Source organism: Abramis brama (assembly GCF_963993115.1).
Source record: "Abramis brama genome assembly, chromosome: 3".
Taxonomy (NCBI): Eukaryota; Metazoa; Chordata; class Actinopteri; order Cypriniformes; family Leuciscidae; genus Abramis; species Abramis brama.
The window spans coordinates 24,416,790-24,442,593 of NC_139965.1; the positions used below are offsets into that span (position 1 = coordinate 24,416,790).

Here is a 25,804-nt window from a genome sequence, read left to right on the forward strand (position 1 = left end):
TTACATGTGCCCAATTTATTTATTTTTATGGTGCTTTACCATATAAGATGATATATCATTTATATGATATTATAATATTTTTCTGCTTTATTTGGAATATGAATTTGGAAAGATGTGAAGTTGTTGAATAATAAATAGCATCACTGAAAGTTAAATTTCCCTTTATTTTGAAAAATGGGATATTTAATATCTACAGCACAGAGGTAGACCCTTATTTCCCTTTTCATTACCAGGTTTTATTACGTACCTCATAAATATGAATGAAGTATGCCTTTTAGCTAAGATGTCAGTGCATGAGCATAACTAGTGTTAGTTAGAAGCGTAAAATAATAAAAAACCAACACTTTATCCGTTTCTTTAAGCTTGCACTCCTGCAATTATGTCTCTCTAGAGGGTCTGGAGTTATTGGTGTTGACTTCAAAGGCCCCAGCCAGGTCTTTCACACTACTGGCTGCTCGAGGTTTATCCAGGACGTCCCTTGCAGCCTTCACCTTTCGTGGATTAGTGTTCAGACTCTTAGATCTGAGTGAGGGGTACATCCTGTCCTCTGCTACATACAAGTGATCTGAGTCTGTCAGCTCTTCTCTCTTCTCTTCTCCCACCTCTGTTTTGGTGCTTTCGCTATTTGCCTCCGTCTCATTCTCGTCATTCTTCTTCTCCTCGCCTTCCTCTTGTTGCGTTTTTGTCCTCTTGCTCTCCTTAGAAGCTCCTTCCTTATCTTGGTCCTCTATCTGTCTTGATTTCTCTGAAGATGTCTTGGGTGAAAGGCCGAACGGGGAGGGATGAACTTTGTAATCGAAGCGTGGAGGCCAGCGACCTAGCGTTGGCGATCTGCTTGCTTGATCCTGTAGGCCGTGAGGCTCCGAAGCCCACGTGTTTTCCGAATTGCCCAACCTCGACTGTGCAACAGAGACATACAGTGTACTGCTTTGGGATCTGTTCCCGTACGAAAGTGAGTTACTTTGAGTTTCAGTTGGGTACTGCCTCAGGGACTGCGCCCTTTCCAGAGGATGTGCCATTGCTGCGTCTATCCTAGCTTCTAGCAGAATATGTGGGTCTTTAGGGAGATGAGCGGAGGTGAGTTTTGGGGATTGAGATCTCTGGCCTCCGCCTTGTGACTCACAGGGAGAGATGAGGATGTCCACACTGGAGCTGGAGCGTGACCTCTGCCGAAGGGGGACCACTTCTAATGTGGGACCGTAGGATGAAACATGTTGAGGATTTAGAAGGAGCTCGCCGCTGCCAATACTGCCACGATTCTCTGTTTGGCCCTTCCTGTCCCCTGACATCTCATCACCACGGTCCTCGGCATCCAGGTGCCAGCGGTACAAACTGTAGCCGTCAGCACTGTTGACACTGCCGCGACGAAGCAGGCCGGATTGGTCGACGGCCACTGTGCTCCCGGATCGAGAGCGGACCAGCTCGCAGCGGTCGATGCCAGCCAGCCGCTCCAGCGCGTGCATCATGCGGCCAGAGAACTCCTCCAGCTGAGCCAAGCGCAAGTCTATTGTCTGAAGAGAGGCTTTCATGGAGTGCTCTCGTTCATTCACCTCCTCCAGGCGCATGGACATGTTCTCGACCCTGCAACAGCAAGAGTTTCAAATGGTAACTCGAATGGTAATGGTAACTGGTAAATGGTTTAAACTCAATTGTTATTCTAAATGCAGGGCTCAACAATAAGAACGGCCTGTTTGCCCAAAGCCAGTGTGCGAGAGTTTTGGGCCAGCTGACAGAACTGTCACTGCATCTTTTGGGCCAGTGCTACATTACCGGTGAACATTTTACATTCATTGATTCAGTACATCCATTTTTTGTATGCTTTTAAACTTAATTGTTTGGATTTCTGTGATGTATTTACATCGTTGTTGCAAATTCTGCTTATTTGTCACCAAAAGAAAGTTATCAATCTGGCTAGATGGCAAATCCTGGATTTGGTGAAATTGCAAAAATAATAGTCTTGAAAGCATTTGTATGGGTCTAATGCATGATGCCGCTCAAGTTAAAAGCTGTTCATGTTTTTAAAAAACGCATCTCAGGACCGTGCTTTTTTTTTTTCTTTCCACTGTTCACGTCTAGAGTTTTTCAGCGGCCCAAATAGAAAGAAAAAAATTGCAGGGTCTTTTTTTTTTTTTTTACTTGAGCATCTACAGTGAGGAAAATAAGTATTTGAACACCCTGCTATTTTGCAAGTTCTCCCACTTAGAAATCATGGAGGGGTCTGAAATTGTCATCGTAGGTGCATGTCCACTGTGAGAGACATAATCTAAAAAAAAAAACCCAGAAATCACAATGTATGATTTTTTAACTATTTATTTGTATGATACAGCTGCAAATAAGTATTTGAACACCTGAGAAAATCAATGTTAATATTTGGTACAGTAGCCTTTGTTTGCAATTACAGAGGTCAAACGTTTCCTGTAGTTTTTCACCAGGTTTGCACACACTGCAGGAGGGATTTTGGCCCACTCCTCCACACAGATCTTCTCTAGATCGACTAGAAATGGAGTGGAGGTGGACATTTTAAAGGCAGACTAACAGGTCTTTGAGGGTCAGAATTCTAGCTGATAGACAGGTGTTCAAATACTTATTTGCAGTTGTATCATACAAATAAATAGTTAAAAAATCATATATTGTGATTTCTGGATTTTTTTTTTTTTAGATTATGTCTCTCACAGTGGACATGCACCTACGATGACAATTTCAGACCCCTCCATAATTTCCAAGTGGGAGAACTTGCAAAATAGCAGGGTGTTCAAATACTTATTTTCCTCACTGTATATTTACCACAAAATACAATGTGAAAGCAGTGCAGTGGAGTGCAAAAACACATTCTGTTGAAAACTACATACCAGCCAGTAATTTTTTACATTGTATGCCATAGTTAAAAAAAAAACAACGATATTCATTAAATGTTTATGAATATATGGAGTTACATTTTAACTGTATAATTTCCAGACTGTTGCAAAATTTCTTTTCCATAATGAAAAAAATTAATTGTTAAAAAAAATTGTAAAGAAAAATGAACATTTAAGAACAATGCTAAAAAATAAAAATAGATCATTCTGCAGTAGAAAAAACTTGTTGAGCCCTGAAACTACATTTGCAGGTGCAGTTGTTATTTTTCATCCAGTACCTCTGGGAAGTGATTCGGATTCGCTCATCATTGGAAGAATGCGTTTCGTCCTCCTTCTCTCTAAAGTACTCCTCCACACACTGTTCCTCAAACTCATACAGACCCTTCAGCTCCTCCAGACTCAGAGTCAATTCTGTAAAAACGAAAAAAGATGATAATAGCCAGTTTTAAAATAAGTTGCTATAACATTGATAGACTGAAGCAGTAAAAATGAGTAACAGGAGTAATAACTAAGCCCGCGGTCTCTCTCGTCCAGTTCCCCTTCTTGTTTCTTTCTGCAGCGGCAGCACAGGCGCTTCAACACAATGTATATGTGGCTAAAGATGATGAGAGGAGGAGGAAGCACTGGTCTGTCATGGAACGTCATGATAAGCTGGTAGCGCTGGAACTTCCATATTTGGTTGGAGATGGATTTCACTTCAAAGAACGTGTTACTGTGAAGGGAATGAGTTCTCTTGATGAGTTGATAATGAATAAATGAGAACGTAATACAGTGCTATGGCTCACATCACTGCTTTATGTTACAGGGTAACCGTTATATTTAGTCTTTGACTCACTTGAATACAGCAATGAGCAGGTTGACCAGTAGGATGTTGGCTACCAATAGGTAACAGGCCATGATTGCAGGTGTGAGCCAGGCCCCAGGTATACACGGAGGGAGCTTTTTTCCATCTTCATCATACATATTTTCACCACAGGGTGCTGTCATACATAACAGAGGTTAAGATGCAATCATGACGTAATTCTACAGTATTTGATAATTACACTGAATTGTGGGTATAGTGGAAGAATTTTACACTCACGATTAATCTCCATCGCATAGACTAAGAGAATGTAGAAAAGAAAGAGAGAAAGCACAGATAAAAACAGTTTTTATCATTTCACAATCAGCCAACTATATGTTGGCAATATCTTACAGTGCATTATGAAGATTAGTTAAAGAATTTTGTACACCTCTTTTTAAGTGAAGTTAGAAAAGATACAAAGGTTTTTGGCCAGTAAGATTTACTTTTATTAAGCAGGGATGCATTAAACTGATCAAAAGATTTCTATTTCAAATAAATACTGTCATTTTGAACTTTCTATTCATCAGAGATTCAGGGACAAAGATTATCACAAAAATATTAAGCAGCACAACCATTTTCAGCATTGATAATAATAAGAAATGTGTCTTGAGCAACAAATCAGCATATGAGAATGATTTCTGAAGGATGTGACACTGAAGACTGGAGTAATGATGCTGAAAATTCAGCTATGCTATCACAGGAATAAATTACGTTTTAAATTAAAAAAAATTAAAAAAATTCACAATAGTATTGTTTTTACTGTATTTGTGATCAAATAATTGCAGCCTGGGTGAGCATAAGAGACTTCTTTCAAGTTTGCACTGACCCCACATTTTTGAACGGTAGTGTACTTCATGACATTCAATAATTTATGTTTTAAGTCATTTCATAACAATACTTTCACATATACATGTGTACCATATAATGGTACAACTACCATTTTGTGTTTTATATGTCCTTTGTTATACTGTTATAGATATTATTGTTATATATATTATAAAAAAATGTACTTAATGTAATTTTTAAATATGAACTACTATACTAGTTACTATACTATTTATTTATATTTATTCATTTAGCAACTTGCAAATGAGAATATACAAGCAGAAGAAATGTAACCAAGGGATACAACAGTTAGTGCTACCACACATAAATACCAGAGTAGCACAATGCTTGAACAGAAATGTAAAAGTGAAAAAAACAAACATCAGTCAACAACTATGAACCATTAGAAGACACAGCTACAAACCTAAAACTCACAAGCAGGGTAGGTAAAGACCAGCACTGTCACACACTCAGTCCATCACACATGATTCAGTAGAGGGCGAAAGCCACGGCAGTGTGAATGGTCACATGATCAGGAGATGAGACACAAATCTTTCTGCAGAGTTCACAGATACAGAAAGGGTGGAATGGAGACCAGACGTATCATCCACACATGAATCAGGAAACAGAATCTTACTATGAATTCTAGTCTTACGGTCTATCGAGTCAGCAAACACTTCTCCATAGATCATCCAGTAGGGCATGTAGAAGATATTCCTCGCCAGACGCCACGTCGGCTCCTCGTCCGGGTGCAGGATGGCCTGACGTGCCACGCCGAAGCTCATGAGAACCACCAGCATGATCACCACAAAGTACAGCATGTCAATCATCTGCACACAAACACACACACACATAAAAACACCATTATTGTTAGGAAAAGCAAACAAACAAAAAGCTTTTGAGCAATTCATATTCAAGTTTTCATGTTAGTTCTCACCATTTTACCAATCATCATGACATATGGTCCCAAATACTTGTTAACTCCAAAGATGTCGAGGACACGAATGTACCAGAAGATGATGTCCACACAGTAGATGACGCGTCCGTAGCCCAAGTAAGGCTCATTCTGCAAGCGCAGTAAAAGTCCCATCAGGAATGTGGTGATGGCAGCAAGGTCAGTGATATTCCAGTACTCTTCAAGCCATACGTTTATCTTCTGTTTCAGCTTTCCCGGCTCTGACATCAGGATCTACACACAAGCACATGCGTCCAATGAAGGAAACACAAGAATATAATGATATAGCAACTTCACCTATACTAGTACTTCACCTGTCTAACTTTCTCCAGTCCAAGAGTGATGATGTAGGAGATGACGATCCATTCCTGCAATGATGGCCATCTCTCCATTTTCACCAGGATGATGTAATTATACAGCATCAGGTATACCAGGTAGGCAGTCTGAGTAGATACATAATCATTGGGGGTTTTTTTTCCTTCAGTTTATGATGTTATAAACATGTGCTACAACAAAATTGTGATTTTTCGGGTGTGTTTTGACTTCACATACCGTATTGAACCAGAACTTGGTATATGGAGCGTTAAAGAAGTAGTAAATCTTCTTCCCAACAGGCACTCGTTTCTGTCTCTTTTTACCATCTTCCTCATCACCTTTCTTAGATGCTGCGTCCATGCTCACAGTGCCATCCTGGCAATAAACATCCATGATGAGAGTTTTACTCACTTTCACCTCATAAAGGCCTCATAAATATATATATATTGTATATACTCTACAGTTCACAAGTTTGGGGTTGGTAAGGTTTTTTAAAATGAAGTTAAAAATCTCTTATGCTCATCAAGGCTGCATTTATTTAATCAAAAGTAAAAATAAAATTATAGTAAAACAGAAATATTGTAATAAATAAATAAATATTACAAATAAAAATAACTAATAACTTTTCTATTGTAAAATATTTTAAAATGTAAATTATGTCACAGTGTCTGGTTTGTGTTTCTCCGGGTGTCCACTAGAGGTCTCTTTCCCTTCCTGTCACCATTCACTCTAGAACTGCAATTCCCATAATCCTTTGTCTGTTCCCATCACTTGTGATTGCACTCAGCTGTTTCCTATCACATCGTTAGTGTCTGTGTATAAATACCCTGTCTGTTTCAGTTCATGTCACGGAGTCATTGTTGTATGTCACTTACACTTCTGAAGTCTGTTTCCTCGTCTGATCTTGTTTTGTTCCTTGTTTATTTATTTATTGGACTGCTAAAATGGATTTTGACCCCTGCATGGATGACTACGAATTGGATTGCCCTGACAATAAATATGCTGTATTTGGATCCACCTGTTTCTCTGTGTTCCCGTGACAAATTATGCCTGTGGTGTCAAAGCTGAATTTTCATGAATCTAATATGATGATTTGCTCAAATACCTTTTTTTATTATTATCAATGTTGAAAACAGTCATGCTACTTAATTCTTTGATCAATAGAAAGTTTAAGAACAGCATTTATTTGACATAGAAATAAAAAAAAAATAGATCTTTTAAAACATTATAAATTGTTTTTTTTAATCCTTGCTGAATAAAAGTATTATTTTTTTTCTTTAAAAAAATAATTTCTGAAAAAAAAAAAAAAAAAAAAAAAAAGCATAATGGTAGTGTACATAAATTTACCTTGCCAGATTTGTTATCATCCTCTTTGTCTTTGAGCTCTTCTTTGTCTTTGGAGTTTTGGTAAGACAGATCATCTCCAGTTCGGAAGTCAAGGAGAAGGATGGCTGGAGGAAAAATGATTCCAAGGATCACCTAGGAATGATATTGAATGATAAAAACGTTGATATATAATACTTAGAGTCTATGGCTTATAAATGTGTTGTGTTTATTTTTTATTGCAGACCTTGAGTCCATTGCTCTTGCCCACCCGCAAGCATCCCATCCACATGTCAGTGAGCAGCATCTGGCTGCAGGTGTGGGCTATAAAGTCTCTGTGTTTTGCAGCCACAGCCAGTTTTAGACAGGTGGAGTTACTCCAGTTCTTCAACTCATATGTCAGCAGCTTCATGGCCACCTGTTCATCATGTTTGTATGACTGATCTAGCAGCTCATATGCTAACTGACCAAATTCCCTGAGTGTGAGAGGGAGAAGAGATGTTTTATGTGAGAAGTGACTGTGTGACTGCTTGATTTAGAAATAATAGTGGGGGAAAAAAAAATATTTAAAAATAGTTATATTGTATTGTATTCTGTCCCATGCATCCTAGTACTGTTTGCCCTTCCTAAATAAAATGATAGATACACTATACTATACGCTAGATTTTTTTAAAAGAAATTGATACTTTTACTCAACAATGAAAGTGTCAGTAAAGAAAGTGTCAAAATATTTCCGTTTAAAATAAATTCTGTTCTTTTGGACTTTCTATTCATCAAAGAATAATGAAAAAAATGTGTCATGGTTTCCACAAAAATATTAAGCAACAGTTTTCAACATAACAATAATAAAAGGTTTTTAAACACCAAATCGGCATATAATAATGATTTCTGAAAGATCATGTTACACTGAAGACTGGAGTAATGATGCTGAAAACTCAGCTTTGCCATTTTAAAATACACTAAAATATATTTCACAATATTACTATTTTACTGTAATTTTTTTATCAAATAAATGTAGCCCTGGTGAGCATATAAGAGACTTCTTTTTACCAATCATTAAAAACACATTTTTTTAAAAAAATCTTACTGGCTCTAAACAATTAATAATATTATATAACAAAATATAATAATATTCCTCACTTTGAATTATTGTCCAGATCTTGTGAGATGTCGTCTACAAGTTCACTCCGTGAGGATTCGTGCGCCATTGCTTTATAGAGTTTACATGCCACCAGCGCCTTCGCCATGGCCTCCTCTCCCCTCTGCCAGAGAAACAGCGCCATCTTCTGGCGTTTCATCAGAACTGCCCACACCATCAGCTCATGGAAGGGGTACTGGAATCGACTGACCTCTGGGTCATCAACGTCAATATCGATTTCTTCCTCTTTCTTCTTCTTCATCTTCTTTTTGCCTTTAGGTCTTGGGTCATCGTCCTGTCAAAAACAGAAAGAATCGGTTGCAAATACAAGTTTTAGCTACCAGTCCCATTTCTTTTGTGTGTGAGAGTACACAGCACTTGCAAACATTCTGAATACATAAAGAAAATCAAAAACATAAGGTTTGATTTTTTAGTGGCTTACCTCCATACCCAGAAGTTTCAACGCTTTGGGCTACAAGAGAACAGAAAGTGGGAGTCAGTCAGCCACTTGTTTGAGCTTTTTTGAATATTTAAAGACGCATTGGAAAATAACATTTTAAATTAGAAATACAAACAATAGAAAATCTTTATGCTAAAAAAAAAAACTGCATAAGAATTATTTTATTTTTATACTTCTGTTAATCATTTGTGATAGAACCTAGCAAAGACAATTAATTAGTACAGTAATCGAAAAGTTATTTGTACATTTTTCTGTTTAAATTTTGAGTAAATATTTTGTAAAATAATATTATTCCAGCACCCAGATCTAAAAATTTGAGTTTTTTGCAGCCAGTGGAAAAACCCATATTGGTTGGCCGCTGTTACAGTGAGGAAAATAAGTATTTGAACACCCTGCTATTTTGCAAGTTCTCCCACTTGGAAATCATGGAGGGGTCTGAAATTGTCATCGTAGGTGCATGTCCACTGTGAGAGACATAATCTAAAAAAACAAATCCAGAAATCACAATGTATGATTTTTTAACTATTTATTTGTATGATACAGCTGCAAATAAGTATTTGAACACCTGTCTATCAGCTAGAATTCTGACCCTCAAAGACCTGTTAGTCTGCCTTTAAAATGTCCACCTCCACTCCATTTATTATCCTAAATTAGATGCACCTGTTTGAGGTCGTTAGCTGCATAAAGACACCTGTCCACCCCATACAATCAGTAAGAATCCAACTACTAACATGGCCAAGACCAAAGAGCTGTCCAAAGACACTAGAGACAAAATTGTACACCTCCACAAGGCTGGAAAGGGCTACAGGGAAATTGCCAAGCAGCTTGGTGAAAAAAGGTCCACTGTTGGAGCAATCATTAGAAAATGGAAGAAGCTAAACATGACTGTCAATCTCCCTCGGACTGGGGCTCCATGCAAGATCTCACCTCGTGGGGTCTCAATGATCCTAAGAAAGGTGAGAAATCAGCCCAGAACTACACGGGAGGAGCTGGTCAATGACCTGAAAAGAGCTGGGACCACCGTTTCCAAGGTTACTGTTGGTAATACACTAAGACGTCATGGTTTGAAATCATGCATGGCACGGAAGGTTCCCCTGCTTAAACCAGCACATGTCAAGGCCCGTCTTAAGTTTGCCAATGAACATTTGGATGATCCAGAGGAGTCATGGGAGAAAGTCATGTGGTCAGATGAGACCAAAATAGAACTTTTTAGTCATAATTCCACTAAACATGTTTGGAGGAAGAAGAATGATGAGTACCATCCCAAGAACACCATCCCTACTGTGAAGCATGGGGGTGGTAGCATCATGCTTTGGGGGTGTTTTTCTGCACATGGGACAGGGCGACTGCACTGTATTAAGGGAGATTTTTGTATTGCGAGATTTTGGGGAACAACCTCCTTCCCTCAGTTAGAGCATTGAAGATGGGTCGAGGCTGGGTCTTCCAACATGACAATGACCCGAAGCACACAGCCAGGATAACCAAGGAGTGGCTCTGTAAGAATCATATCAAGGTTCTGCCGTGGCCTAGCCAGTCTCCAGACCTAAACCCAATAGAGAATCTTTGGAGGGAGCTCAAACTCCGTGTTTCTCAGCGACAGCCCAGAAACCTGACTGATCTAGAGAAGATCTGTGTGGAGGAGTGGGCCAAAATCCCTCCTGCAGTGTGTGCAAACCTGGTGAAAAACAAACGTTTGACCTCTGTAATTGCAAACAAAGGCTACTGTACCAAATATTAACATTGATTTTCTCAGGTGTTCAAATACTTATTTGCAGCTGTATCATACAAATAAATAGTTAAAAAATCATACATTGTGATTTCTGGATTTTTTTTTTTAGATTATGTCTCTCACAGTGGACATGCACCTACGATGACAATTTCAGACCCCTCCATGATTTCTAAGTGGGAGAACTTGCAAAATAGCAGGGTGTTCAAATACTTATTTTCCTCACTGTATATTATTACTAAACTAAGCTATTATATTATAATGTGCTTGCAGGAAAATTTGATTGTGTGTTTTCAGATATACATGAATGTATAAAGGTATAAGAGGTTGGTGATAACTCACTCTTTTCAGTCCATAGAGGTTATTATAGAGTGTGCGGAAACTTTTCCTAGTATAGTTACACCGATACGCTCCTCCCATGAGGTACTCCAGAACCAAGCCAATGTCAATCAGAGTGATCTGGTAATCTGGTGGAAGGTTTCCCTGGAAACATTAATGTCATAACGCCATAAAATAACTGGTCCTTCTATTGCTGCACTTCTGGCTTTGCTTATGCTGCTGAAACTACTGAGAGAAAAATAAAACTATTGATGCAATGCTCTCACAATCACACACACAAACACAGATTCAAACGCACACTTGCATTCATTCACACACTGTCAAGAAGATTAAAATCTTATTCTTTAGAACAATAGGCCATAAAAGAAAAGAAAAACAGTGTGTTTTAACTCATGATAATCTCAATGACAAGAATGATCATGGCACATATTATGAATAATAAACTTTACCTTTTTTACATCTCTGACCACAAAATGCAGTGTGTTGATGGGTCCTAACCTCTGAATGACAGAAAAAAAAAAATCATACATAGTTGACTGAAAAGCTCATCTTCTGTAAAACACACAGATGTTTGTGGGCTAAGTGCTTTCTCCTCAACAACAGATTACATAAAACGATATGATAATGGATAATACTGAACACACGACTGACATTTTCAAATCATATTGCTTAGAAAAAGAGGAGGGGACTGGTGAAAGCTCTGATAACTGGACACGTGGTTCACATTCGTCAATGGTTGTATCGTTAAAATATATAATGCACTCTGTAAAATGGAGAGCACAGTAAAACACAGCGGCTACGTGACCCTCTAATATGCCATTAATTGATGATTGTGTGCTAACTGTGTTATAGAGCTCTTCCAGCCGTGGGATTGTCAGGAAATGGTGGATGTTGACTCCATTTTCAATGAGGAGCTTCACAAAATCCACTCTGTCAAGCACGAGTGCGTCCATCATGGCCTGCTCCAGAGAATTAACCTATTTTACACATCAACACACAGAGAAAAATATTACATTTTAATTCACCAGAAAGAACATACACGTATAAACAGAAATAATTACTTCAGTTAAAACATACACACACACACATATCCCTGTTTATTCTGCACTGAGTAAAGCACATGCTTATGGAAGCTTGTTTCCGCCACAGAATAAAAAATAAAAAAGGTAATTGCGACTTTTTAATCTCACATTTTATATATTGCAATTCTGACTTTATAACACGCAATTGCGAGTTTATATATCACAATTCTGACTTTTTAACACGCAGTTGTCAGTTTATATCTGGGTCATTCTATGGAAATGTCCATTTCTTTATATTCTTTTCTTTATATTTTAAAATAAAACAATATGCCATTTGAACAATTACACCTTCTTGAGCCATCAATGTGGCAATATTTGTTTTTTAATTAATTATATAGAAGCACCACAGAAGTGCACCACAGAAGTGCTCGTCCCCACAGTCATGAGGGAAAATGCTTTATTTTGAGGTCAATAACAGGTTTTTCTACCATTTAAATTACAATAATGTATACATAACTATCAAATATATGTAGCCTAAATGACATAAAAAAAAATACAAAAAATGCTGAATAAATATTATAAAATGTATAATGAAAGTAGTGATCCCCTGGAGTTGTGTCACTGGTGTTACCATAAAAAAAAAATCTCTTATTTTGAAATAAAAATCACACTGATGACATCACTTGACTTCCTTCTTCCAGTTTCAGTTATGCAAAATTTTCTCATTTATCACATGATTTCATATGAAGCTTTTAGTTGAACTCATTGGTATGACCTACTTCAATTCCCATGTTAGGGAATTGTAAAAAACATCTATTTAATTCTGCTACACTCAAAAGTTAAGATTTAAAGGATTGCATCATTCCTTGATTTTAACTGGTTTTCAAATATTTTCATTGTTATATCAAATACATGGTTGCGCAGATGAACTAACATAATTAAAGCACACTTTTAACAAACCTGATTAAAAAATTAAAATAAATAAATAATGGTAGGCTATATGCGGTCTTTAAATAAATGCACAAAAAATCTAATAATGTGGTCTAAGTTTAAATGTTAGAAAAAGAAATACATTTTAAGACATCTTGCCATACCAAAAGTGGACGTTTCTGTAGAATGACCCATCTCGCAACTCTAACGAATTAAATAAAGTCAGAATTGCGAGATGTAGGACTAATTATTGTAGGACAATTATCTTTTAAAATGTTTTATTCTGTGGAGGAACAAGCTTCCATACATGCTCACTGACTCATTACTAAAAAATAAATTACCCAGTTAAGCAGCTCTAGCTTTCTGGGGTCTGTCTCCTCTGGAGGCTCAGGTTTGGATTTGGCACCTTTGCCCTTCTTGCCCCTGGCAGGTTTACCCTTGCTGGGACGGGCGGCGATGGGGCTCTTTGGTTTATCCTGCTGGCTTGTGGAGGAGGTGGGCAGGGACCTAGCAGTCTGGCGAGGTAATATATGATAATGTATTGAAACAGGCAAATGTAATTTTAAAAAAATATAATTTCATTGTTCTATACTTTCTATCGACGAGTATACTGAGTCTATAGGAAACCTGTGTGCTGCTATGTGCCCCATAACCCAGCTGTGCACAGCGACACCTACAGGCCAGTGTTGTCCGTGGACGAAGATCTGACTGCGAGCGATATCCACACGGTTCCAGGCCAAAGCCAAACTCAGCTGGTCTGGAGCTGAAGCATTTGTGCCTGATAAACCCAAAGAACAAAATGATCCAGAATCTTAATAGAATAGAGATTAATAGATTTAGAGAGAAAAAGCTAGAAGAAAATTGTATAAAAAATAATAATATTCTGATACAAAACAAAGTTCTTTTCAGGGATATTTCATTGCTATTTTAATGTTCAGGATTAGTGTTATTGTAAACTGTGTGAATGTGGTCTGAACATGATTTCACCTTTCAGCAGAGCAGTTAAGATGGCCATCTCAATATCCTGCTGACCCTCTGAAGCCGTGCGGAAAACTGTGATCTGTTTCAGCACAAAAGGTAAAAACTGTGTGGAATATGTATATTAATATAGTATACTATACATAGTAGGGTGAATACTGGTAAAGTGGGACACTTTCTGATAATTTACCTTCTGCATAATGTTTTATTTTGATCCAAATGTCTTAGCCCCTCATATGATACTATTCTAAATAGCTTAAGTGCTCTACTCTACTATACAGAATAAAAAAGAAAGAAACATTAAACACAGGATGGATGACTCTTCCTCAAACACACATGGACCCCAAACCACATTTTTCCAGGCGCTACTGGAAAACTGGGACACCTTTATTGGCAAACTGGGACACTTCAAACACATTAAATTGATATTCAAATGTAGGCCCAATTAATTAAATACACAATAACAATATAAACAACAACAACAAAAATAATAAAAATCACTTTTTTTAAGGAGGGGTGCAGGTAAAGCAGATTCTTTCCACCCCTCCCTCCCTCGCCTGTCCACAATATTTTGTTTTGGGTTTAGTTTATTTCATATAAATTTAAAAAATAGAAATCTTCATAAACATTTCTTCTTATAGGCTAATTTTTTTTTCACACAGGCTAAGTTTCAATTCTTTTTGTTGAAAAGTTTTTTTGCAAATATTGCAAATGTCCCAGCCATCCAAGCTTGTACCCACCATCTTTCTTGTTTTTGTTTTTTTTTGGGAATTGGCATTGTTTTTTAAAATCAGATTACAATCTTTGTTGAAATATCTAGCTAGCTAACTAAATTTATAACTAATTTTACTAAATTTAAGAGGAGCATACAAAAAGGGAACTCAATTCCCCCATTAGAATGGCTTAAATGGCTGTCCCAGTTTGCCAGTAATACCCTGTCCCAGTTTAACAATACGCTATTGGCAAACTGGGACAGTGTCAAAATCACATAAAAAACAAACAAAAAAGATTCATGTGAATGTGATTTTTACAAATTCCGATTCACCATTACATCCTATAACAAAATATATAACAATTACAAATGATCCATGAGTGTTTTAATTTTTATCTTAACATTATTCACCTCAGAATGCTATGTCATTTTACTTTACCATCACGGTTCATTGTAAGGTTGTTGAATATGGTGTGCCACACCCCCGGAAGTGATGTCATAGCCACAGAATCTATATTTTTTTATCACATACTTGCTTATGATGAGCTCAGTGTTGATTTTTAGTAATGGAATCATTTACATGTAAAGATAGAAATTAAGAAGCTTAACTGTCCCACTTTACCCATTGTCCCACTTTGCAAGTATTCACCCTATATAAATATAATTATACGCTTCCATTCAAAGTTTGGGGACAGTACGTTTTTTTTTATGTTTTGGAAAAAGTTTATGTTCCCGAAGGCTGCATTTGATGAAAAATACAGCAAAAATATTAAATTATATTATGTAATATGTAATATTAAATAAATAAACAGTTTTTTATTTTAATGCATTTAAAAATCGAATTCATATCTGTGATGGTAAAGCTACTATTACTCCAGTTTCAGTGTCAAATGTTGCATCAGAAATTATTCTAATCTACTGATTTGGTGCTCAAAAAACATTATCAATCTTGAGCTGCTTAATATTTATATAGTACTGTGATACACATTTTTTTTCCAGATTTTTTATTCTTTATTGTCACTTAATAATACTGAATATTAGCTTCTATAGAAAACCAAAAAATCTTACTGACCCCAAACTTTGGAATGGTAGCCTATAACTCATTAATGACAAGCACAAACTGGCCTAAATGGTCATAATACATACTGACAAATGGAAACATGAAATATAGTTTATTAATTTTCCCACAGCTGTTTTTAATTATCATGGTTGGACAGAAATGTATTATGTATTTGATCTATGACTCTTTGATACTACAACGCCACATAGAACAGCCAAGATGCACATGCTTATTGTTACATGTTCATTGTTAGATGTTTTTTCAGTTTCTCTAAAATGTGTTCCTCATATGGTTTTGAGGAACTTGCCTCAGTGTCCCTGGGTTTTGTAAGGAAATCGATATTTTTTCTTGAAGGGTACAAGCACTCAATGGGATGACATGCAAATGAAATGAATGTTGTGAAAGACAGAAAAAAATGAGAATAAGAAAATAAGAACAATGTATGATATGAAAAAAGCAAATGAGGCTGAATGAATGACAGTCATGTTTATTATCATATCTGTGAAATATAACAATGAACAAATCATTTTTTCAATTTACATTGCATCAAAAATCTGGAACAAACTTGTCCTTAATCCGTTTCCTCGCCATTCCATCTTTTTTTGCTTTTCTTTTTTTACTCACCAGCTCTCTTTTCTTCATGCACTCCATCACCATGAGATAAATCTGCTGTGCCTGATTGCGGTTGTAGTTGAATGTCTTCTGTATGGTTACTAGAAGCTGTTCTCTAACACTGTCATTAACCAACCTACACCAGAACATACATTTGTAGAAAACGTGAGACAGAGAGGAGGTAAATTGAAAAGGGGATTTTAATGTTAAAGGTCACCAATATGTTCTTTTTTTTTTTCAACAGCACAATAACCTCTCAGTAAAAACAAATCTTTTCTCCTGCTCTGTAGTGAATATGCTTAAGAAAAAAAACTTTTACAGAACTACACCTTTAAAAGTCGTTAATAGTCACTAAACTACATCATCATCAATATTTTCTCACCCATCCTCCTCAGAGTACTTGTGAGCGAATGAAATGATATCTGATGCTCGGCCGCTGCCGTCGCACACCACCACGGGTACAGGAGGGTCCTCACGCAGACTCTCCAACACAATGGAGATTACATTCGGCCCGCCTTCAAGAATCAGACACACCAAAGGGACCCCCTGACCTAGACCTATACAAACACACACATAAAAACATACTCATGTACAAATATGCACAAAATAAGCAGTGATTGGACATGAAAAGATGCTTTCGAGCATGATTGAGATGGTTGTTTTGACTGCAGTATGGGTCGACGTCTGGACCTCCCTTTGCTGTCCCAGCCTCATCAGGAACTCCAGGCATAGGATGACAAAGGGAAACCCAGGAGGCCACAGACACAGACTAGGCCTTCCAACATTCATGGACTCCAACAGTGTTTGATTCCCTTTTGACTTGGTGGATTCATTAATATTATTTTACTGTCTTCAAAAAGTTGACTTCACTACTAGTTGTTGTCAGAAAGTTGTTTGAGTGACTCACGTGTGTTGATCTTCTGCAGAGAGATGTGTTTCTCCAGCTGCCTGCGCAGACGGACCTCCGCGCCATACTTTCCGTGAGTGCCGTTGTCAGCCAGAATGAAGTGGGAATGGCTGTTGTTGAGCACAGAAAGTTTGCTGAGGGGGTTGGACATGGTTTGGTAAGGTCGCGTCACCTGGTCAAAGCGAAAACGCATGATACATCACTCAAAAACCTCACAGAATCCATTAGTCAAACGAGTGCACGTATTCCTGTGAAATGACACGAATGGCTTACATCTCGTCCGATCAGATCCTCTTTATTTTCCACAATACCCCACGGTGCAATTCCGATGGCACACACCTTCCCACGGGACTTGGAGGAGTGATCTTTCAACGCATCTCCTACATGGCGAATCACTCCTGTGTAATGTGACAAGAGGGGAAAAACATTAAATCATTAGTGTCATGTGGTGGAGGCATTCACAGTTTATTGCTCAAAAGGAAAGCACATGATTTAGCATCTGAAACTATAACAGATGACCATTTAAGTGAGGTCAGTTAGGTCACACCATGATTTGGTCCTCAATGACCACCTTCTTGTTCACGAGTTCACTTACATAGAATTAGAGGGGGTAAAGTTCAATGTGTATTTGGCGTGCTGTCCAGGGGGAGGGCTCTGAGCTCGGAGTTCGGCCCGAACCCAGAGTACTCCCCCCCGTATGTAAGTGGTTAGGACTAGAAGCGTGGAGAATGGGTGGTGGAGGGATGCTGCAAAACTGTCAATGGATTGAGGTGAGACTGCTGAATGTATATACACCTCTTACCATTGATTGCTGTGCTCTCCACTTGTGTTAATTATCTGAACGTGCTCCTCCCGAACTTTGTTAATAAAACATAATTTTTGGTGCCATTTTAATTGCAATTTTCAGTGTAGTCCAACACCCACCTGTACTAACTCCTCCAGTGAAGATCCAGGCCCCAGTGGTGACCGCTGCTTTTATCAGGCCCTTTCCGAACACTTGCTTGAGTTTGGGCTGCAAGTCAAAGTTCTGCAGGCCGCCATGCACAGAGATGAGCAGGGTGGGCAACTCTAGCTGCCAGTCTTTCACCATCAGATGCAGAAGGCTATCAGGCTTAGTATCATAGGACACACGGACATACTGATGATGCACAAGGAAGAGGAGAGAAAATTATATGACTTTAGTGTATAAAATGTTCAGGACAATTTCTAAGATGACTCCCAAAGTATATAGCACATTTTGCAATGAAAAATAAATACCATGGCCTTGTTGACATGACCTCCTCCCTGGAATTCAATGATGCCGTATGCGTCAGTGGCCGTGGCTTGTGTGTGCTTAGCAACTGACCATTTCTCTTGTGAAGGCTCATTCTGCACCCCCTGACCTTCATCTGCGTTCTTATAGGTGGAACCAGGAAGAATAGCCACATGTTGGTTTACCAGTTGGCCACAACAGCACCTACAACAGTTAGCAAAAAGGAAAAAATCCACATTTAACCAACTTGAGTGCCGAATGAAGCATGTTTATAGATTATAACTATCATGTTGCAATAAAAAATTTTTTTTAGTAATTTCTTGGTCTAAAGTACTTTGTAAATGTTACAAATAAAGCAAATGAGCTTTTATTTTTATATTTTCAGTTTTCATTTGAATATTAGTTTAAGGTTTAGTATTTATGTTATCTTTAATATTTCTATTTTCTAATTTTAAGTTTTTTAAGTTTAAATGTTTCCATCTAATATTTGAATTTTATTTAGATTAATAATGTTTATATAAATAATTTAAATTTTAGTTAACAATAATAACACTGTTACTGACTTGTTGGGCTCTTTGCTGGGGAATATATGAATGCACTCCCTTTTTAGAAATGTCCTGTCAATCCATGCCCTCTGAGCCTGCAAGACACAAAACAGGAGAATTCAGTATACTCATACTCAGTCATTTCAGGTAGAATGTCATGTCTAAACATTTCCTAAATCACTTATGTAATTCGTTACTTTCTTTTTTTTCCGGTAGCTACAAAAATGAACAAGCTGTTCTGCAGCTTATCTGTTTATTAAATTATTTCTGACTAATGATGTGGAAAACAATAAAAACAGCACTTGTAAAAAGAATTGTGATTATATATAGGTTATCTGCGTATACAGTATATTTTCTAGTTTTCATAACAGCTGTAAACCACTCTGGGTAAATGAAATCACTTTATACATATTACAATTATGAAATCAACTGAACTAGGTCACATACATAGACAGAACTTTTTCCACTCTCATAAAAAATAAAATAAAAAACATAAAAAATATATTTAGCAAAATTACAGAAGACATAGCAGTGAAGAGATGGAACTTTAAATGCTCTCAGCTTAACACAGTGTAACACAGGGATATTTACAGAAATATGCCTGAACCTCAATACCACAATAATAAACCAAACAGAAAATGTAAATTCATGCTGTGGATACAAAAAATATGTATTTAATGGAACAAGCTCTTAACAAAGCCCAGACTGGGATGCAAACAGGTTACAGTGACTAACCAAAAGCTTGTAAACTCCACCTTTCCCTTTTATACCAGACAACATTCAACCAATAAACATTATGTATCATCATTAACATTATCTATTAAGCTCTATTATCTATATCTATTAGACAGGCACTTACCCTTGAAGTTAAAGAGACAGACAAAGGGCTTACATAATGGCAGGCTTGCTATGAAGTCTTCTTCCAGCTTGCCATGCCTTCAACTGCCTGTGGCTTTCATTTATGGAGCAGTGGTCTTTATTTCGACCTGGACCACGTGTTGCTGGACCTCATTCTCAGAGTCTCATGACCACTGCTGAAGATAATCCTGCTGGGACCTCATGACCAATCCACTGGAACACCACAAACTAAAGCCCACTCTGAGGCTGTCTAATCTGCCTCATTGGTCAACATGCTAATCTCACCATTAGCCCCTCCATAACTCTTCTATTAATGCTGTTTGTTAAGGTAAACTGGGAAGGATAGGAATTATGTGAAAGACACCAATGCAATAAAGTCCTGCCATTAATTTAGCATTCATATTGGAAACAGTAAGTTTTTACCTGCTTCAGAAAGGTGATCTATAAAACTGTTCATTGTTACTGTAGCAGCACCACATTAACAAAATAAATAAACCAATACAGAAATCAAATTAAGCACAAGCACTCTCATTCACAAAGAGCAGTCTCGCTGAAATACAATCTGGCTCTGTCCCAAGTACATGTGAGATTTGTGTTTAGACATCTGTCGACAGCTTTTGACATCTTTGGATTTGGGCATTTTAGAGCTTCATTTCTCTCAAATCCTAAATGGTTTAGTCATAGAAACACACATGTGGAATTTCCCAGAGGTGAAGCTGGACAGTCACACAGACCGTTCTCTCAAACTACATTCTTATGGGTTTTCATATACATTTATATGATATAGTTGACTGAGTAAAACAAAATGTGAAATTATTATTTTATTTTTTTTAATTGGAGGAGAAATTACCTTACACCTGTAACGTGTATACTCTGTTTTGGTTTAGTTCTAGTTCCTGTACTTGTTTCCGTTGTTCTCTTTTTCCCGCCACTATAGTTTGTATCTATGGTTACTGATGAGTTACACACCTGTTTCTGTTAGTTAGCTTCCCATTTGTATTTAAGCCCTCAGTTTCCAGTGTTTCATTGTTCTGTCTCGTATCTTTATAATTGTTCCCAACGTGTTTTGGCGAAAAACATTTATTTCATAATGTGATTTTCCCCCCACTTTCAATTCTTTTACTTCAATGAAAGGTTAGATTTTTAAATAAAATATAAAAAGGATAAACAATGCAGTTTTATTGTTTACAGCCATCTTTGATCATATTTACCAAGGGGGCAAATAATTCTGACCAGCACTGTATTAAAGACTGTGTTTTTGATCTTACTCCTTTGTCGTGCGCGGACTACTGAAGCAACAGCCGATTGTGACAATGCCTTATAAGAAAGAGTTTTAATGACACATTAAATTTTCCTTGTTTTATCTACACTGCCATCCAAAAACGCATAGATATTGTCCCTAGTCCACAAGCTTCCTGAAACAGATTGACTAGTAAATTAAACAGAAAGAGAAAACCAGAAAAATCTGCTCCCGCTGATCCATAATTATAATTTAGTCCCTCAAAGCTCTCACATTAACACATGTCTACCCCGTGAGCAGCTACATAAAGGAGCTCTGTGAGAAGCTCAACTCAGATAATCCTAATCTAAGCAAATCAAGCAAAAAGCAAATCAACTCTGTCTGCCAATAGGAAACAAAGGCTTGCATTTCCACAATGTTTACAAGAAAGATAATTTCACAGGAAAATACAATGTATGCTCATTGTGAGTTCCCAAAAACATATGTTTCTGGGAGGTAATATTAGTCCAACATTATATGGACTATTGTTGAGCATGGTGATTTTTTCATTCCTACAAACATTCAGGACTACTATTTTATAACATCTTTAACATTAAATTTTAAAATAGCTTTTTCGTGAACACCGAATTAACAAACATTCTGTTACAGAACATGTTCAGTTGCAAATGATAACTTAAAAGCATGTATTTATTTGATAAGAGAAAATGGTGTCGGTCAGTTTGTAGGCTACCTAGTTTACAGAGTTGGAAGGTCATTTGAAAATGACAGTGCTGGATATTTTTGATGCAACCTTGAATTTTAATGAACTCAGTACACTGTTCTCCATTCCAGTGCAAACAGAACACAAACTGATTTGCAATGATTTCAGGTCCATTGTAAGCCCAAGTTTGTTTCTGTCCACTTGTGTTTGGATTTATTCCACAGAACTCTGCAGTAATCACATAAGATTGAGAATTACAGAGAACAGGGGTTTAAGCTACCCGGGCCAGTGCTCTTTACTGGGCCATTATCAGAGATTAGAGGACAATGCTGAAAACAGGTTTTTGTTCTGTATGTATGCGTGCAAGTGTGTGAGCACACCCTCGGAGATCAAGAGCACCATGGGAATCAGTGCATTCACCAAATGAGTTTACACATGTATTTGACCATCCAAAATCACTGGCAATATAAAAATATAACAGAAATCCCAATTTTTCGTTAACATTATACAAACCTGCAATTTAAGCTGCTTGATTTTACAGTGCAAAACCAGTCAAATCTTAAAAAAATGTGGCGAATCCTAAACAAATAAAAAATTCACTGCATACGACAGTGTAACTTCGGTTAATTAACCATGCCCAAAGCAACCAAAGCTGGCCGGGTTAAAAGTGGGAACGATTCTACAAGATTCCCACAATTTAAATGGGACAGAGGGCCCAAAATTCCTAGCTACAGCTCTGATCCCGAATATAATTCAATACTCAAGATAACCAAATAAATTGCAGTAGGTGGAGAATGGGGGGGATTCAAAGTTTGTTGGGGTCTCTTACCTTCTGAGATCCAGAGGTAGTGCGTTTAATAGATGCACGCTTAAAGGACCCCTCTTTGCCCCTTTTTCCTGCAAATCCCCTGTTATCCATCTTTATAATGAGCTCCTAATGTCCAGCCATCACAATGTAGCCTCAGAGGCTCTGTGACCAGCAGACAAAATGTTCAACAACTGAAAATAGTGATGTCCTCTTCCAGCATCCCCAGCCAGACACAGCGAGATGCAAATAGTATGACGCTGACACAAAGACCCCTTCCTCGGCTACTGTATATGTGTGTGTGTGTGTGTGTAATCAGGCTTAATGGAGTTGCCCTATGAGTGATGCTCTTTAATGCAGGAGATTTAATAAATGGTGATTGAAGGTAAATCTACTTTGGGTAAAAGTCAAATAAAAAACAGCTCTTATGCTAAATAAAAAAAAAACATGACTTGGGAAGTATTAAGAAACCGAATTGTAGGGCTTAGCTGTGAATAGGACAGTGCAGCAAAATCACTCATGTACTGATGTTCAGGTGATGAGATTAGTTGACAGCACACATCTGCTATCAACACAATTTTTATCACCATTATCAGGTAAAAACTCAAGATTCTCAAATTATGAGTTCCCACATGGCTCAAAATGAAAATGCAGCCAACCCCTACTTGTTCCCCTCCTATAAATGATACAGATTAATGAATAAGAGTCATTAATTCTACTGATTGATCATATTCATGCCTGATTTAATGTCCAGAAACACTGAATTGTGAGTAGAAATCTTACATGGTTCAGCTAAACATCTTAATTTGGTTTTGTTACATTAGCCCCCGGTTTCACAGACAAGGCTTAAGCTAGTCCTAGACTAAAATGCATGTTTGAGCTGTTTTAACTGAAAGCAACTTGCACCGACCTATCTTAAAATAATATGTCAATGCCATTGCCACAGTTGTTTTTTCTCAAGATGCACACCAGTAGTTTTTTATCTAAGGCATATTTAAACAAGCTATTTAAATGTTCTAATTGAACTAAGGCCTAATCCTGGCTTAATCTAAACCCTGTCTGTGAAACCGGGCCTTAATGTTATTGGTCACAGATAATAAAGATTAAACTGCTCAAAAACATTTGAGGACGTGGCCCTGCACATTCAGAAATCGAAAAAACGATTCAGATCATTTCGTGATACAGCTCTATTATCCTGTTCATTTGAAGGAAAAAAGACCATAAGAAATAGTTAAAAAAACACACAAAAAAACATTCTCCACAACAAGAGAAACTAAACACCTTTAAAACAAGTTTATTAGAGAATAAGCTAAATAGTAACAAACTGAAAAGCATCGGCATTTCTATGAAAATTATATATATTTATTTATAAAAAGAAAATTTTCATGTGACATCCAAGGCCTTTTGTGCTCCATACGTTTGTCAGTCCTCCACTGAGCAGGTTGGTGTATGAAGACTGGAGAACTGTTTCTTGTAATAAATAATATATACACAGTCCCCTCCGCTGTGTGCCTCATCTTCAATTCTTGTCATCCTTCCCCACAAGCCAGCAACTCAATTCACTCCATTTCTCTCTCTCCACCTTGATTTCACTCAGCTGCATTAGACCCAGTGTCTATAACAGAGAAACATTCAATTAGGAGGATTGCGTCACACCATAAATGATGAAAATACAGAATATAACATCAGCACAGGCGAATCCAACTTGCGTCTTACTTTTGCCATCACACGCTACAATTTTTACTTTGTCCACCTTGACCAGATCAGTCACCTCCCGGAACTCAACGTCATTTAAAACAAACGTCCAGACGTTATCACAGAATCTGTATGTGTTCAGAGATCCCTATGGATAAAACAAAGATCTGTTATTTTTAGTCACAACCGTATCCAGTTTAAGGTAAAGCTAGTTATCTAAAGAGAACTTGCATAAGCAGGCAAAACTCTGTAAATACTCAACATTAACCTTAAGAAATAAGACATTCACTTGACTTACCCTAAAATTGACCCTGTTGCGGACCCGGTTGGCCAGCGCTGTGTTGATCGCTTTATCAAATTGTAAAAGTACTTGCAGGGCTAATTGTGGTGTGATTTGTTGAGTCTATGAATGGAGGGAAAATATAGTTAGATATTTCCCATTACTGAGATAAATCATAACACACTACTGAGCTTCATTCATTAAGCTTGTAGTTTTATTTTAATTAAACACAAAAACTTTCTGGTTTCATTAATGGACTAGTTAAAGTATTAATGTACAGAATGAAGTAATAAACAGCAAACTCTGCCTGTATGCTTGTTATTATTAAACACAGACAGGAATTTCCAAAACTGCGGTAATTTCAAAACAAAATATTCGAAGAAACACTATAATAATTCATTTATCCCTGACTAGAACAGTTAACTTATGACTTTTTCTAATAAAGCAGCTAAATTACAAACACAGCTGGTGTTAGCTAACACTCATTTACTAATAAACCAACACATTATTACCCACGATCAGAACAAAAACAGGCTTTAACACTAACATATATAATAAACCACTGAAGGTGGATGACTGGATGTGCAGTTATGGTCTTTATACCATCATGTTTGTTTATCAATTTATCACATCATTCTGCGCTGGCTAGCAATCAAGCTACATAACTTCACTTTGATTTAATCTTACCTGAATAAGCTCATCGAGACTCTCCTGTAGACTGTTTCCGAGTGTCGTGTTTCTGTACAGTTGATATGCCATAGTGTATTTTCAGTGCGAACGCGAATGTACTGTTTAAAATAACCGTAGGATCTTCGCTGATGCTTTGTGATTTACCCGCTGGATGAGCACTTCCTCAATATCCAAACTTAGACCGATCGCGCTACGGAAACTCGCGAGGGACATACATCTCCATCCGATCCTGAATCGAACGAGGAGGATGCATATACAATTTCTCTTTGGCAAGGAAAACGAAAATTATCATCCTAAAAAACAATGAAGAGATATGAGCGATTGTTTAAGTCACATAAACATTATTTGTCAGCCTTATTTCTTACCACTCTTTGTTTGTTATTCCAAGTAATGATTTGGCAAAGACTTCTGGCAATTTCTTAAACGGACAGTAGATGGCAGCAGATGACAAGTCCAATCATCGCAGGAACATCTCTCATTTGATTTCAAGTTTTCTTCTTTTTCTTTTTTAAATAAAGAATAATAATAAACAAAATATCACAAATAAATCTGTCTTGGAATGTTTTATGAACCATTGCAATAAATAAGTGCCATTTGCTTCACTGTAAAAAATTATATGATCAATACATTATGACAGCATATGTTTTTACCATGGTTTTTACATTACTTTAACTCATCAAAATAAGTTAAGAAATGTTCAACTTTTTTGTAAGTTATACAAGATTCAACTAATTGTTT

At 37.2% G+C, this 25,804-nt stretch overlaps 2 protein-coding genes across 3 annotated transcripts; both read right to left on the bottom strand.

Moving 5' to 3' along the window:
- Nucleotides 1-144: 144 nt before the first annotated feature.
- Nucleotides 145-22,641, bottom strand: trpm1a (transient receptor potential cation channel, subfamily M, member 1a). Of its 2 annotated transcripts, XM_084108944.1 has the most exons (27): nt 22,426-22,641; nt 18,817-18,893; nt 18,259-18,457; nt 17,926-18,139; nt 17,275-17,399; nt 17,002-17,173; nt 16,477-16,651; nt 16,107-16,230; nt 13,720-13,792; nt 13,410-13,510; nt 13,074-13,247; nt 11,623-11,757; nt 11,230-11,280; nt 10,784-10,924; nt 8,698-8,727; nt 8,258-8,550; nt 7,365-7,593; nt 7,142-7,273; nt 6,032-6,169; nt 5,794-5,922; nt 5,462-5,713; nt 5,180-5,354; nt 3,937-3,957; nt 3,691-3,835; nt 3,365-3,567; nt 3,134-3,266; nt 145-1,581 (listed from the first exon to the last, which is right to left on the bottom strand). In XM_084108944.1, the coding sequence occupies exons 1-27, from the start codon at nt 22,513-22,515 to the stop codon at nt 378-380; spliced, it is 4,935 nt and encodes a 1,644-aa protein (XP_083965070.1). In that variant the 5' UTR covers nt 22,516-22,641; the 3' UTR covers nt 145-377. The 2 variants fall into 2 exon arrangements, with proteins under 2 accessions (XP_083965070.1, XP_083965071.1); XM_084108945.1 differs by lacking the exons at nt 145-1,581; nt 3,134-3,266; nt 3,365-3,567; ... (15 more) ...; nt 13,720-13,792; nt 22,426-22,641 and adding an exon at nt 19,658-19,748 and having other exon boundaries at nt 16,094-16,651.
- Nucleotides 22,642-23,679: 1,038 nt separating this feature from the next.
- gtf2a2 (general transcription factor IIA, 2) lies at nt 23,680-25,249 on the bottom strand. Its single transcript, XM_084109569.1, has 4 exons — nt 25,064-25,249; nt 24,395-24,499; nt 24,118-24,244; nt 23,680-24,016 (listed from the first exon to the last, which is right to left on the bottom strand). The coding sequence occupies exons 1-4, from the start codon at nt 25,133-25,135 to the stop codon at nt 23,991-23,993; spliced, it is 330 nt and encodes a 109-aa protein (XP_083965695.1). The 5' UTR covers nt 25,136-25,249; the 3' UTR covers nt 23,680-23,990.
- Nucleotides 25,250-25,804: the final 555 nt, after the last annotated feature.

Excerpts from the sequence above, each read along its gene's own strand:
- gtf2a2 (XM_084109569.1), bottom strand. The coding sequence starts at position 25,135 with ATGGCATATCAACTGTACAGAAACACGACACTCGGAAACAGTCTACAG. Across the intron at positions 24,500-25,063 it reads GTCTCGATGAGCTTATTCAG|ACTCAACAAATCACACCACA; the intron begins GTAAGATTAAAT and ends CTCCATTCATAG. Across the intron at positions 24,017-24,117 it reads TGTAGCGTGTGATGGCAAAA|ACACTGGGTCTAATGCAGCT; the intron begins GTAAGACGCAAG and ends TCTCTGTTATAG.
- trpm1a (XM_084108944.1), bottom strand. The coding sequence starts at position 22,515 with ATGGATAACAGGGGATTTGCAGGAAAAAGGGGCAAAGAGGGGTCCTTT. Across the intron at positions 13,793-16,106 it reads GCATGAAGAAAAGAGAGCTG|ATCACAGTTTTCCGCACGGC; the intron begins GTGAGTAAAAAA and ends GTGCTGAAACAG. Across the intron at positions 13,248-13,409 it reads TCCACGGACAACACTGGCCT|ACTGCTAGGTCCCTGCCCAC; the intron begins GTAGGTGTCGCT and ends TTACCTCGCCAG.